General features: G+C 44.3%; 1 protein-coding gene across 1 annotated transcript; it reads right to left on the bottom strand.

The window, feature by feature from the left end:
- Positions 1-4,458: 4,458 nt before the first annotated feature.
- LOC121081279 (cuticle collagen 2C-like) lies at positions 4,459-15,397 on the bottom strand. Its single transcript, XM_040580171.1, has 5 exons — positions 15,155-15,397; positions 14,706-15,051; positions 13,920-14,030; positions 10,773-10,877; positions 4,459-7,157 (listed from the first exon to the last, which is right to left on the bottom strand). Exons 1-5 carry the CDS (start codon positions 15,395-15,397, stop codon positions 7,150-7,152), a joined length of 813 nt encoding a protein of 270 aa, XP_040436105.1. The 3' UTR covers positions 4,459-7,149.
- Positions 15,398-15,710: the final 313 nt, after the last annotated feature.

Here is a 15,710-nt window from a genome sequence, read left to right as displayed (position 1 = left end):
AAAGCTCTGTGTTGGTAACACACCAGACCGGCATCAGTAATAAAATAATTGTCTTCTTCCAAGTGAACAAAGCTGAAGTTAGTGCTAGCAAATGGAAAACAAAACCCTACTGGTTAACAGCACTCACACTACAAGAAAAAAAAAACAACAAAACCAAACACACAGCAGCAAAATGGGGTTTTTTGATGGACAATTACAGACAAACTGGCAGAAACTGATTTTGATAGCCCTGAAGTTCACAACCAACATCTCTTCAAATTTAGAAGCAAGTTCTCTGAACCTAGCTGTCACTCCCAAGTGAGCAACAGAACACAGGTAATTAACTAAAGTAAAAAGGAAAAAAAACATCTGTTGACTGAATCACCAAAAGAAAGATGATGGGAACCTAAAGGCAAAAACAAGAACCAAGAGGACAAAATTCTCAATCCAAGTCTTGTGTAACCATCTTTTCCAGAGACTCATTTGCCTATCTAACAGAAAAACTGGGAAGACTCATACTAGTATCTGCCAAGTTTATTTGGAAAATTATGAAATTATGTCCCCTGCATTCTGCAAGAGTCCACAGTACAGGAGAAATACAATTCAAAATGTATCACAGAAAGGATCAAAGGCAAATATTACTAATATTTTATATTTTTCAAAAAAATAAATGTTTTGTGCATTTTAAGCTGATTACTGAGTTACAAAACCCCACTTCAGAACCAACTCTTAACGTTTCTCATTTTCACTCTAGATTTTCCACTGCAGTGCACATGAAGTTACTCCCATCAAATAAGCTAGTACTGAACACATGGCTTGTCATAGGTTGTGTCATATTTCTTTGGGTGTGATCTATATACTCTGTGACCTGACTAAGCATAATTGGTTTCTGTTCAAGACCTTGCTCTACAAATACTCAGGTACAGTTATTTGATCTATTTTCTTAGTCTCATATTTTATCCTAATCCTGGTAAGATCACTCCATTTTTTAGATTTATTTTTTTTTAGAGTCCTTGATGCAAACTGGATCTAGGATAAAGAGAGACACCAGACAGACAGAGACTGCATATTCCAGCTCTGGTTTTGAATGTTGCTTTGTGGAATCCTATGCTAGGTTGTCCAATTACTATTGAACAGTAATGAACTGTTTAGAATATCAAGAACTTTTAATACAGAGATCTTGTCTAATATTGTCCCATCATTCTGCAAAAGTTTCTTCAAAAGCCAGTTAACAGTACAACCTTTCACTCACTCTATCTGTAGCATACTGCATAAAAAAATTCAACTTTGTCAAAAGGAGACATTAAGAAATTTGAGAAAGTACAGTAGAACAGAAGACAAATTCAAGTCATGACACTGAACATACAAGTTAAGGGAAAGAAAGTCCTTTAATATATATTTGAACTTTAATATAAAAGTCAACAACTGTACTTGGCAAGACTGAAGGGTCACTGCCACGGTTTAACCCCAGCCAGCAACTAAGCACCATGCAGCCACTCACTCACTCTCCCCCCAACCTCCCCCTGCCCCTGGCTGGATGGGGAAGAGAATCAGAAAAAGGTAAAACCTGTGGGTTGAGATAAGAACAGTTTAATAATTGAAAAGTAGTAAAAATAATAATTAATAACACCAACAATTGCAATGAAGAGGAGAGAAAAGAGGAATAAAACCCAAGGGGAAAATGTAAGTGACGCATAATACAATTGCTCACCACCTGCTGACGGCTGCCCAGCCAGTCCCCAAGCGTACATACCAAGCTCCTCCCAGTTTATATACTGAGCATGATGTTCCATGCTATGGAATATTCTTTCGAACTGTTCAGGTCAGCTGTCCTGGCTCTGCTCCCTCCCAGCTACCTGTGCACCTCCTCAGTGGCAGAGCACGGGAAACTCCTTAACTTAGAGTAAGCACTACTCAGCAACAACTAAATCATCAGTAAAAATACATCAGTATGCTGTCAGCATTACTCTCATACTAAATCCAAAACACAGCACTGTACCACCTACTAAGAAGAAAATTAATGCTATTCCAGCCGAAACCAGAACAGTCAAACAGCTTGTTACCTCCTCCTGAAAGATGGCAAGATGGGTAGACAGTTTACCAATTCATATGTGATAATTCCATCAGTTCTTTTGTTATGGTGACTACAGAACTGCTTGCTTCAAAGAACATTTTAGCACTGTTAAGCTGCAGTAGATAAGTTAAAACATCAGTTTCAAAGTAGCTTTTATTAAAAGAAAAAATGAGTCAGTAAAACCCACACACAACACCAAGCTGCAAAGCTCTTCTCTGCAGCTGTAACACAATGAAACACCTCTTCCTTTAGGGATTCGATATAGTGGCTCGATTAACGTACTGCATTACCCTACCTGAAATTATAATCCTCTGAATATTCATTCTAGTGTTAAATTAAAGTGTTGCTTGTAGACAATACTGAAGTTCAGTTTTCACACTGGCCAACGTTTAGCTTTATGTATTTAATTACTGTAGCACTGGTTTTGAGTATGCATAAATAGAAGCTAAACTGAAAACATCAGTTTGCTTGTTTTCAGAGAACTGGTAATTTTTAGCCAACATAAACAAATCGGTCATGTGCCCTCAGATTACAGGATCAGTGCCATGATTCACAATGCTTCATTCTACCACAACTTGAAGCTCAAATAATTGGTTTGTTTTTTTTTTTTAAATTGGCTACATCATTCCTGCTGAACACTACCATATCCAGCTGAGGAGCACCACAGACTTATTATTGAACTTGTAGTTGCAGAAGAAATGGAATCTGAAAAAACTTTTTCAAAATAAGAAACAAAACCCACAGAAACGGTATACCTGAAGAGAGAGAACAAGGTGGCTTCAGTTATTACAGGATTTTTAGACTAAAAAATATTTTTTATTAGATCTATTTCAATAAATTTTTCCAAGTGAGACTGAAGCCGCAAAGATAAGCAACTGCACACTTTAAGACTGCAAAGACTGAAACCACTGAAAAATATGCTAATAAATTCAGCTTGTATCAACTTTTCTGCTGTAATATCCCACCTTGTTTTTAAAAATACTAACTGCATAGAAACCAGGTTCAGCTGAGACATCAGGATCCCTCCTGACTGAAATGCTTAATCATAGCAGAGGAAGAAAATTAAGTGCAACTGATTTCAGCTTGATTATGCTTCCTTGCTATAAGAGTGAAAAGCAGAAATCATTCAGTCTGGTAAAACTTCCATACTTTTGCACAGGGTCAGAGGACTCAGGATGCTGTCTTCTCAGCAAGCCCTATTAAGAAATAAGTTTTATAGAAAATATGGGATACCTTAATGATCACCAAGACTATGTGACAGCTGATACGTAATAACACATGAACTTCCCTGCAATTCATACTAATCCCAGTACTAATCAATTTTTCCCCATAGTTCACTTTCACATGGTGCTTCCTACTATTATTGCACTTCCCGAGGATTAAACTTGCTGCCAAAATGAGACCTGAGAATGTAAATTCACATTCAAAGGTATGATAAATTTAAACCAAGCTCCATAATAAAACCTTCTGAAATGCGAGTACTTATGGCATCTTTCCATTAAACAAAACAAAAACAAAGTACATCAAACAAACATATGAAAAGATGTTCTCACTTTGGCAGGGTAAGTCTGTTCAAGCTCTTTTTTTGTACAGCTTCACTTCCGCATCATGGTGCTGTCTTAGTTCACAAATGGTTTGGGCCAGTTTATCTTGACACTCGGTTTGATGCCTACTATCAGCCTCATCTAAGCAAGTTTTATGTGTCCTCCTTGCTTCACTGACTTCCTAAGAAAAACAGATAAATAAAGAACATCCAGTAACTACGAGACAAAAGCTTTAGAACACTATCTGCTGAGCAAATAGCAGATTCTAGCTAGCCTTGTGGATCATCATTAGATTGGTTTGACATTGAAACTTTCAGTAGAAACACAGGGCCATTTCCCCAGTCTGATCTGCATAGTACCTTATTCTGCAATAGCCAGTTATTGAAATAAGACCTAGGATACCATCAGCATGTAGAGACACATATCCTTGTACAACGTGTCTGCATTTTCAACAAATACACCTCAATATGATTAGAAACCCATCCCTCTCTTTCTTAACATACCTTCTATGCTTGCACAAAATGAAAACACTGTGAAATTAAACAGTCACTTTCACTAACCAGCATTTTCCCTATTTATTTGTATGCTTGTCCATGGTCTCTGGAAAAAAGGATTCCAAAAACATGAACAAACCTGAAAATACAACTAGCAAGAAAAAGTGCACATGGAACAAAAGACAGTGTGGTTAGGTGCATTTGTTAGTGCTCTAAGGTTCCTCCTGAAAAGCCTCAAGTACTACAAGTGACAGGGAGGGTGGCAAGAAAAAGCTCTAAAAGACAAATATTCATCAACTTCCATTTCCAGTATTCAAAAGCACCGTATTAGAAAGTTCTGAAATTAAGTGCAAGTCCATAGCATCTGTTTGAGTGTCTATCTCCATTTTATTTCTCTCAAAGGGATTATGCAATAAATTATTAACCCACTGTCTCATTACTATGAAAAGACATGTACATTGCAATACCACAGGTAGAATTTAGCATGAAACATCGTATGTGATGCTATTTTATCACAAGAGCTCTGAGTTAATGTATTTTTCCTAGAAAAAGAAGTTGGAAATCTTCCAACTAGAATAGAGGTAAACCCCGCCCTGAGTGGGAGTTTAGATCAGATGACTTCCTGAGGTCCCTCGCAACCTAAATTGTTTTAGTATTCTAGAATGGCTCCACAGTTGTCTTCTTCCCTTTAAAAATGTGAATTCTTGAGACTAAAGCATTTACTTCCTTAAACATATTTTCATGGAATTCCAAGTCCTCAGTGAGAGTCTGACACCAGTTTTCAAGATCTGCCTTCGGTATGGCTTCAGCTGCAAGCTGTTCCTTGGCACTGCTAAAGAAACTTCAAGCTTTAAGAAAAAGAAATTCAAAAATAACACAACAATGATTATGTAGCATAACTCACATAACACAATGACCTCAGCTACCTAGAAGTACAGCTAAATACATGTTATGGTTGAACTTGACAATCAAATCCAGTATTTATACCGCTAATGTCTTTTCCCCCCACTTTTGCAATCACTTGCACAAGTGAGTTTTAGATATTTCACACTGGTAACTAGCATTAAAAAGCTACTTAATCAATTTTCTTTACAAAACCTCAGTGGTCCTACATTGCAAATACCAGTTTTCTGATCTCTTAAACTCATCCTCCTGATGTGGTGTTGCTTAAGATCACAAGTCATGTATTTCAAAGGGTTAACAAAACAAGCACAAGACTTTTTCCCCCGCTCTTTCTTCTATCAGATGCCCAGAAGATGGAGGACCGCAGGAAGAACAGGAAGAACACCACAGGAGAGCAGAGAGAATCATGAACTGTTACTTGTCTGTATTCATTATCTGTATTTGTGAAGTCAGTCTCCCCCCAAAACCATTCTATAATTAATAATGTTTATTTTGACTTTTGACCTGTTTTCTTCAACACAAGTACCATCCCTTGCAATTTTACAGTCTGCAATTTTAGAGGCACTCTATTCCACCATTCATGTTGTTAATAAACTGAACAGTTCTGGACACAGGCACCTGCTCAGTAATGCTTCCAATGTTGACAGTGAACCACAGTTTGTTCTACTTGTGACTAGATGACAGGTTTGCATCCTTTTTTTTTTATCTACAAAGTTGCATTATACCAGAATGACAGCTCTTACTATGGATGTATTATATATAAAAACTCCTCATTGGCTGACAGAAGCTTGATGGTTAAATATTTCTTCTTCTCACCTCTACAAATTTGATATTTGAAATACTGAATTTCTCTCTCCAGATTTTTCCTATCACCAAGGGCTGTAGCCAGCGCAGCTTCTTTAGAATTGAGGGCTGTTTCCATCTCTTGAAGTCTGGTCTGGGCTCCATTAAGATCAGATTTTTTTGCATAGCTGGAATAAATCAAAGAAAGTGGTAAAAAAGTCTAGAAATGCCCCCAGAGTAGACTGCTGACTAATAAAACAAGGTGCAATCTGAATCTTAAACTTGAGACACATCCAACAAAAACACTCTGTCTTGACTTAATTTACTCTGATTTAAATCAACTCTTCAGTTCTACTTTCTCATCTGGTATAACACTAGCTTAATATTCTGCTTGGGCTGTAGAAACCTAAATATAGGGGAAACTCAAAGAGTGTCAAACAAGTCTGAAAGGCAGGCACGGAAAGGGGAAACTGCGGGTTCATTAAAGGCATGTCTTATTTTCTCTTTAGCTAGCCACTGTAAAAATATCCCACCTTCACTAGAATCTTAATAGGAAGAAGTAAGTTCTCCCACCAGAAGGCTCTTTCCATAGGTTAGAAACAAGTAACTTACCTTAATTGCCTTTTGTTTACTCAGGAACTAGTGCACATCCACTGGCTGGGCTGCAAATAGCTCACTTCCAATGCAGAGACCAACTTCTCAATGCAAATTGATGTTCACTATCTATATGACAGTCCATAAGTAGAAGCTCGCCATAAGCAGAAGCGGCAGCCTTGTGAACTGCTTTGCAGTAGCCTTCTGACCATACACCGACTCCACAAATCTGAGGAAAGATATCCAAATCCTGTCCATCCAAAGATGTCCAAAGTGTGCCATCACTGAAACGGCACCGGTGAAGAGGTACAGGTGTCTTTTTCTTTATGAAAGCAAAGACAAACTTCTCAAATTACCACTCAAAATAGTTTTTGTGTCTACACAAGCAGTCAAACAGTTTAATGCAGTCAAATTTAGTTCAGTCAGGAGAAAAGTCAAGTAATGCCACAAACACAGACCCATGCTCTTCAGCCTATATTCATTATTCAGAAATAACGCTACAACAAGCTACTATCAAAAATAGCGGAAAGGAAAATCACACTCAGGACTCAAAATTACTGTTGTCCTTCAGATGGCACAAGCAGCTGTGTTTAAACATGTAACACAAGTTCTTCCATCTTGAAGTTGATTCCTTTTCACTCTGACATACCTACATTTCTCTAGCAAAGGCAGTAGCACACAGAAGCTCTACATGTTAATCATCAAACTATGTACACTTCTCAGGAGTGGAGACATTCAGGCTCAATAAGACAACAGCTAGCACATTCTTCTTCAGTTTTCACACCTCTGCAGAAGTGAAAAAAGACAGAATTCACAACACTAAACCAAGGAAACAAAATTGGACAAAGATTCTTAAGAACAAAACTGAAGTGTTAAAGCATTAATACGTTCACTACTTTTGTAATCACTGTACTGCCCAGAAGAAACAACAGCAACGCTTCCCAGAATAAGGTAAAATAAAACCACCATTTCAAAAGGAGAGACTCAAATTTAAAAGATACTTTTCCAAGATTACATGCAAACATGCGCAATTGACATCATGCTCAAGAGAGGTGTGTGCACAAAAAAACCCATCTGTAGAAATACAACTGTTTGGCTATTTTGGCACTACAGGCACAAGATAACAGGCTTTACATAACAGACTTGGCACTAGCTAATCCTGGTCCTGTTGAGTAACACCACACTCACAGAAGTGGTAAACTGCAAGAACCTGTGACACACACACTCTTCTACACTCAGCTTTTTTTTTTTTCCATTTCTGCTGCTCAGTGCTATTCAGTCCCTTCATGGGATTTAACATACCATTTTTTAGACCCAATGGTTCAGAGCAGTTGGGAGCACAGCTTGGACAAAAGCACAGGATTTTTGTTTTGGCCACGTAGGCTCCTACTTCCAGCTCTCACGCATTATTCACTGGAGGCCTCTGTTCTGTCCCTCCCCTCCCACCCAGACCGTCAGTCAGTAGCTAGATCCCAGGTATCATTTAAAGTTCCTTTGAAATCAATCAAGTGCAGAATGCCCCTACCCCACAGGAGGTTCTTGCCTCCCATGCCCACACACTCATTTCTGCCAGTAGTTACAGTCCTACCATAAAGCTAAGCATTACCAACATTAACCAAATTCTCCTCAAAAAACACTGGTTTTCAGCCAATTCATGACATAGCTACACAAGTGTTGTAACTCATGATAATGCAGCCTATATTTGCACACTGAGTTGGTTTTCCACTGCAGTTGTAGAGAAATATGAAAATTAAAAAAACAAACTACAGTCATTAAAGCTTTGTGATTTGTTTAGCTAGCAGTCAGTTTTCCATGGTTTTTGCCTATGACAGGCAAAACAGTAAGGCTATGTTTTGGAAGGATGTGATTTACAGTAGCATAAGAAAGATCTGTCTAAAAGCACTCAAGTTTTTGTATACAGATCAACATGACAGTAAGAGTAATTGGATAAGTTTGCCTTTCCTGCAAATAAATATATGTAACCTGGTTTCAGCTTATCTCACTGTCACCCACTTTATTTAACTGGAGACAGTTGCTGTGTGTTTGAAATCAACACTAAGCATAAATCATCTCTAGCCACTTATCGCTCAATAGTGACCCTTCTTCAAGACCTCCGTCAATCATGTAAATTCCACTACTCTGACCAGCAATCCAGGCAGAACTTCACACTTGCAGTGCACACCTTTCAAGTCACTGCCCATTACCATGTTATCATTACACGTCCATGAGACCACCTTTAAGCCTACAGCAAATCATTCCTTGCATTGTTGTATCTTATTCTGCATGGAAGACACTCTCAGATAACTTAAACCATATCATATTCCAGGCGCTCTCTCTCAGAAGGTGGTGGCGAGTGTCATCCTGACTCAAACCTCAGAGCCCTCCCGTCCTGTTACATGAGGGTGCACTCAGGCGAAGTTTCAAGGATGCTGCCAACATCACTTCAGTCAGAGGGCTTACCCTCCAGAGCTACAAGTACATGGCTGTGGCTCTCTGGCAGCCAGGCACTAGCCATTGCCTTCCCCACAGGCACAGTTGCGAGGCCAGCAGGTGCAGGCAGAAAGACAGGTGAAAAGGTTTTGGCTGTCAACCAGGTGAACACATTGCCACCTGGTTCCTTCAGTGCTGGGACAATGAGGCTAACAGTTTGGAATCAGAAGGCAGGGAAGCCAAGCAGCTGGGATCACTTTCTAAAGAAGCACTGACAAGGCGATCAGAAGAGGGACACAAGTCCTCAGTCCTTGGAGGCAACTTCTTTCAAGTGTGAAAGAAAGTTATCTCTTCAGGGAGGATATCACACATCATCCAAGCAAATGGACTGCAACAGAGAAAGGTATTCAGTACCTGACGGAATGAGCCATGAAAGAGATGATTTATTATGGCCAAGATGGTGCACACTTACCCACAGATCCTGACAAAGTCCTACGCACACAACCCATGTGGCAGAAATTTGTATTAAGTGCACCATCAACACATACCACATCATTGGCAATAACAAGCTGGAAAGATGAAGTGCCACCAACAGCGGATGAGGTGATTCACCATGTCCACGACTACAAAGACAGCATTTCTACCTCCCTCATCTCAGCTATGAAGAAACTGGTCCAACAACTCGATGAGGATATATCCTACTCCTCACCTCTATGGACCCCCATCTCAACTATTAATCGCAGGCACCTTTCTGCTCAAGAGGGAGAGTATAGGAGGTATGTACCGTGGGGTACTCTGTGTTTTTAACTGCAGGACCACGGAGAGGACATAAGAAGGTGGGATGGAAAACCTGCCTCAACTCTGGAGGCACAAGTACATGGATTGAAAGGAAAAAAAAGAAAAAATCATGAAGGGGTTCCTTTAGGAAGGCTGCTGCTCCAACCTCTAGTGAGTTTCCCAGAGAGAGTGGAAAAGCTGACTGTACTCTCAATCCTCTGGAAATGAGTACTAATCCATTTTTACAAGACCTAAGTGGGCATGACTGTGCTCTACACAACAGCCACTCTGCACCACTTGCTGCCATGGTAGGTAATCCTATGACCAGCGCTAGAGGGACGCTGCCTCCAGCCAGGCAGAGGAGAGGAACAACAGGGTTTACTGGACTGTGTGGATCTGATGGCCTGGCATGACAAACCCACAGTACAAAGTTCTAGCAGACACTGGTGCACAGTGTACTCCAATGCCATCAACCTACGAGGGGGCAGAACCCATTAGTATTTCTGGAGTTACAGGGGAATCACAACAGCTAACACTGTTGGACGCTGTAATAAGCCTGCCTGGGAATGAGTGGCAGAGGCACCCATCTGTGACTGGCCCAGAGGCTCTGTGCATCCTTGGCATAGACTACCTCAGGAGTGGGTATTTTAAGGACCCAAAAGGGCACTGGTGGGCTTTTAGTATAGCTGCCTTGGAGAGAGAGGAGATTCAGCAGCTGTCTACCTTGCCTGGCCTCTCAGAAGACCCTTCTCTTTTGGGGTTGCTGAAGGTCAAGGAACAACAAATGCCAGTCGCTACTACATCAGTGCATTGGCGGCAGTATCACACCCACCAAGACTCCCTGATTCCCATCCATAAGCTGATTCATTGACTGGATGTGACCAGCACGACCCCCTCACCCTTTAATAGCCTCACATGGCCAGTGCAAAAGTCTAATAGAGAATGGAGACTAGCCATGGACTATCATGGCCTAAATGAAGTCACACCGCCGTTGAGTGCTGCCATACCAGATATACTAGGACTTAAATATAAACTGGAATCAAAGACAGCCAAGTGGTATGTCACCACTGATATTACAAATGCATTCTTCTCAATCCCTTCAGCAGCAGAGTGCAGGCCACAGTTTGTTTTCACTTGGAGGGGTGTCCAGTACACCTGGAATCAACTGCCCCAGGGGTGGAAACACAGCTTTACCATCTGCCATGGACTGATCCAGCCTGCACTGGAACAGGGTGAAGCTCCAGGACATCAGCAATACATTGATGATATCATCATGTGGGGCAATACAGCAGAACTGACCTGAAAAAAAAATTATTTCAAACGGGGCTTTGAGCAATAACATGCCTTTGAACAAATTAAATATTCAGGCAGTAGCCCTTGAGCCAGTTTGAACTGGGCAAAATGTAAAAAATGTGCTCTACACCACAGCAAGGGAGACTGGTCCTTCCTGGAGTCTCTGGCAGAAAGTACCAGGGGAGACTTAAGGTTGACCCTGGGGCTTTTGGAGTCAGGGATGCAGAGGATCGGAGGCCCGCTATACTCCAAATGAAAAAAATACTGGCAGCTTATGAAGGGGTTCAAGCCACTTCAGGAGTCATTGGCACTGAAGAACAGCTCCTTCTGGTGCCCTAGTTGCAGTGCTGGGCTCGATGTTCAAAAGGAGGTCCTCCTCTACACATCATGCAGCTGATGCTACATGGAATAAGTGGGCTGCATTGATCCCACAATGAGCTTGAATAGGAAATCCCAGTTGTCCAGGAATCTTGCAAATGATCATGGACTGACCATAAGGTAAACATTTTGGAATGCCACCAGAGCAGGAGCTGACACATGCTGAAGAGACCCCATTCTGCAATAAATTGCTGGAACATGAAAAGCAATATGCTTTGCATCAGTCCTGCTGTATTGTAGGAAAGCATTGGAGGTGGAAAGTGGCTGCATGGAGTCTCCTACAACAAGTTGCAGAAACTGCTGAAGGAGAAGGTGAATCAAGTCAGTTTGCAGAGATGAAAGCTATCCAGCTGGCTTTAGACATTGCTGAATGAGAAAGATGGCCAATACTTCATACTGACTCATGGATGGTGGCAAACGCCCTGCAGGGCTGCAACCAAAGCACAGCAACTGGCAGCACCAAGGTAAACTCATATGGGCTGCCACATTAGGTGAGATACTGCTGCCCAGGTTGAGAACCTGGTTGTAAAGGTACATCATGTAGATGCTCACATACACAAGAGCTGAGCCACTGAAAAACACAGAAATAACCAGCAGATAGATCAGGCAACCAAAATTGAAGTGGCTAAGGTAGATCTGGATTGGCAACATAAAGGTGAATTACTTATAGCTTGGTGGGCCCATGACACCTCAGGCCATCAAGGAAGAGCTGCAACATATAGATGGGCCCAGGATTGAGGGGTGGACTTAATCACAGACACTATTGCACAGGTTATACATGAATCTGAAACACACGCTGCAATTAGGCAAGCCAAACAGTTAAAGCCTCTCTTGGTATGGAGGCCAATGGCTAAAACATAAATATCAGGAGGCCTGGCAGACTGACTACATCACGGTCCCACAGACCTGCCAAGGTAAGTGCCATGTGCTTACAACAGTGGAAGCAATACCACATGGCTAGAAACAGATCCTGTGCTCCATGCCACTGCCCAAAACACTATCCTGGGCCTTGGAAAACAAGTCTTATAGTGACATGGCACCCCAGAACGAACTGAATCAGACAATGGAACTCATTTCCAAAACAGTTTCATAGACACTTGGGCCAAAGGGCATGGCACTGAGTGGGTATATTATAACCCCCAGCATGCCTCTTGGAAAATCAAACAATGTAATGGACTGTTAAAGACTACACTTGAGGACTACTGAAAGCAATGAGTGGTGGGACTTTCAAACATTGGGATACACATTTAGTAAAAGCCACCTGGTTAGTGAACACCACAGGAACTGCTAGCCTGCCCAGTCAAAGTTTTTACATGCTGTAGGAGGGGATAAAGTTCCTGTAGTGCACCTTAGAAATATGCTTGGGAAAACACTCCACATCATTCCTGCCTCAGGCAAAGGCAAACCCATCATGGGACTGCTTTTGCTCAAGGACCTGGGTGCACTTGGCAGGTAATGTGGGAGGATGGGGAAGTTCCATGTGTGCAAGGAGATTTGATCTGGGTGAAAATAGCCAATGAATAGAACTGTGTGATGTTCATTGTTATATACTATTTATAGTCACTGTTACATGCCTGTTTGCACCCGCTTTGGATTTGGAGATCTGAACCTGACTCCCTTCCAGTTGCCACAGCAACAAAGACTGACTGGTGAAACCAGACAAGCACATCCCTGACAGAGTCAGAACTGGTTTCAAGATGCAACAATCTACCTCATACCATCTTCCCTGCCTTGAAAGACTGTTATAATAGACGGAGCCCAATGTCACAGACTAAATGAACTCTGAACAGAGTTTTGAGGGATGGACTAAATGATAGGAGAGGTGATGAGGTACTGGAAAACACAGCATGACATAAATGGTATGGAATAAGGAGTGGATACTCCTGGTTTCAGTTGTAATAGAGTTAATATTCTTCTTAGTAGCTGATGCACTGCTGTGTTTTGGATTTGGTGAGAGAACAATGCTGGTAACAGACTGTTTTAATTGTTGCTTGGTGATGTTTATACTATGTAAAGGACTCTTCATTTTCTCAGGCCTTGCTGGCGAAAAGACTGGAGGGGCATAAGAAATTGGGAGGGGACACAGCCAGGACAGCTGACCTAAACTAGCCAAAGGGATATTCCATACCGCAGAATGTTATGCTCAGTATATAAACTGGGGGAGTTGGCCAGGGCCTGCGACTGCTGCTTGGGGACTGACCAGGCACCGGCCAGCAGGTGGCGAGCTTCCCTTTGGATTTTATTCCTCTCCCTTTCTCCCTCCTTTTCATTATAATTGTCATTATTACAACTGTTGTTATTATTATTGTTGTCCTTTTTTTTTTCCTCTCCTATTTTATTTTAATTATTAAATTGTTCTTAACTCAACCCTCAAGTCTTACATTCCTTTCTGCCTGTCCCCCCTATCCCTCAGTGAGCACGAGTGAGTGAGTGGCTGCTTGGTACTTACATTTCTGGCTGGGGTTAAACCACAACGTGACCCCAAGACTGAATTTAAAACAGCAAGTGGGGCCTAATTAGCGAAAAAAAGCAAAAAACAGAAGATTCTCTTTTGCTAATGGTAAACGACCTTAAATTTTACTTCTGTGACTGCTGTAAACACAAACAAGGAAGCAAATAAACAGCTGAACCAAGTCAAGCGTGTAAGCAGCAAAACGTAATAGCACAAACCGTTTCTTTGCAAGAGTGGAGATCCTGGCACCGTGCCATACAGCTTGCACTGGAGGTTATCTGGCCAAATGAAGATACAGAAGGTGTGACCTTCTCTGTCATCTGAAAATCCTGCAAACGAACAGAAGTTAGTCATCTTCTGTTTCAAGTAAACCCTACTTAATATCGACTCCTGTATTCTCGTATCACTTAGATAACATCTTTCGGAAAGGGCGCTTGGAAAGCCAGGACCCACAAGAACCACTACACGAACCGCCATCACCGCACATTTTTCGACCTTGAAGCCGCTGAAGCCTCAAGGACAGTGATACGTCTGCGGGGCTGGGGGTGGCGGTGGACGCCCCCCCGGCTCAGGCCCCGGAGCCCTCCGCCCCCCGTTACGCGAGGGTGCGCGGCGCGGCGTTCCGAGGCCTCCCCCCGCGGCGGGCCCAGCCGGGGGCCGCAGGGCGCGGCGGCGAGGGCGGCGCTCGGGGCCGGGGCAGAGCCCGCCGCGGGGGCCCGGCCACCACCGCCCGTCGGGGGGAGCGGCGCTGCGCAGCTCCCGTGCTGCCATCCAAAGCCGAGGCGGTGCCGCCGCCGTGCCCTCCCGGTGGGCGGGAGCGGCCACCACCGCTCAGCCTGGCCGCCCTCCCGTGTCTCCCCCTCACACGTCTGTGCGCGTCCCGCCCCGTGTCACCGTTCACCTGTGCAGCCCCCCCCGGCCCGTGTCCCCGTTCACCTGTGCAGCCCCCCCGGCCCGTGTCCCCGTTCACCTGTGCTGCCCCCCCGGCCCGTGTCCCCGTTCACCTGTGCTGCCCTCCCGGCCCGCTCCCGCGGCGCGTCGGCCCACGACCAGGCGGGCCCCGCAGGCGCCTCCCGGCTGGTGACCCGGCGGCCGCACCTCCGCTCCCGCTGCTTCACCCCGCGCTGCAGCACGGGCACCTCCGCCTCCGCACCCACACTCGCCGGTGCAGGCGGCCGGGCGGCCATCCCGCTGCCGCGGCAAGGACGCGCACGGGCAGGCCGGGAGGCCGGGGGCGCGGCGGCGCGCAGTGAGCCGTGGCGGCGGACGAGCAGGGCCCGGAGGGACGCGGAGCGAGGCGGGAAGGACAGCGGGCGGGGGCGCCGGGGCCGTGCGGGACTGGGCTCGCAGCTGCGGGCGGGCAGCGACCCCGTTGCCGCCTCTCGGCACTGCCACCGTCGGCTTCCGCGCCGCGACCTAAACGTGCCTGCGGCCCCCCGCCCCGCGGGCCCACCCCCGACCCCCCGCTGCTGCCGGGAGCGGCCGCCGGCCTGCCGCAGCCCGAGTTGGGCTGGGGCCGAAGGGGCCGCGCCCCGCGCTCGGCTGCCGCCGGCTCCGAAACCGGCTGACGCCATGGAGCAACGGGGGAGGCTGACCCTGCAAAACTTAACCAAACCCCTGTGCATGTGCCCAGACTTGGGGTCAGGGGGATCAGGGTGCCTGGAGGCCCCTGAGGAATGTTGGGCACGTACACCATTGCCGGGTGAAAGGTGTGGTTAAGCAGAACAGCTTGTAACAACTCTATGAAAAAAATGGAACCGACTAACATCAGATGGAACATTCCCCTCCAGACTTGGAAACGAATCGGACTGTCGGAACACCGCGGCTCTGGGGTGGTAGCTATTGCTCTGAACTCTCCTTTCCACCACCCCCACCACCACCCTTCTTTCTTTCCTTCTTTTCTCTCTATCTCTTGCTCTCTCTCCTTTTGCATTTGCAGGTTTATTGTTGGGCAAATAAAGTTCCTTGGCTCTTGACTACGTTTTGAGTCTTAATTCTGTTCCCGTTGA

The sequence above is a fragment of the Falco naumanni genome, chromosome Z, assembly GCF_017639655.2.
Source record: "Falco naumanni isolate bFalNau1 chromosome Z, bFalNau1.pat, whole genome shotgun sequence".
NCBI lineage: Eukaryota > Metazoa > Chordata > Aves > Falconiformes > Falconidae > Falco > Falco naumanni.
Note: the sequence above shows the minus strand (reverse complement) of the source record. Positions and strands in the feature narration are given on the sequence as shown.

What these genes read in the sequence shown, in the direction of transcription:
- LOC121081279 (XM_040580171.1), bottom strand. Translation starts at nt 15,397, where the DNA reads ATGGTGTACGTGCCCAACATTCCTCAGGGGCCTCCAGGCACCCTGATC. An exon ending in GCAGCAGCGGGGGGTCGGGG is followed by an intron (nt 15,052 to 15,154) that starts GTGGGCCCGCGG and finishes GCCCGCCCGCAG; the next exon opens with CTGCGAGCCCAGTCCCGCAC. An exon ending in GGGCCGGGAGGGCAGCACAG is followed by an intron (nt 14,031 to 14,705) that starts GTGAACGGGGAC and finishes GTTCGTTTGCAG; the next exon opens with GATTTTCAGATGACAGAGAA.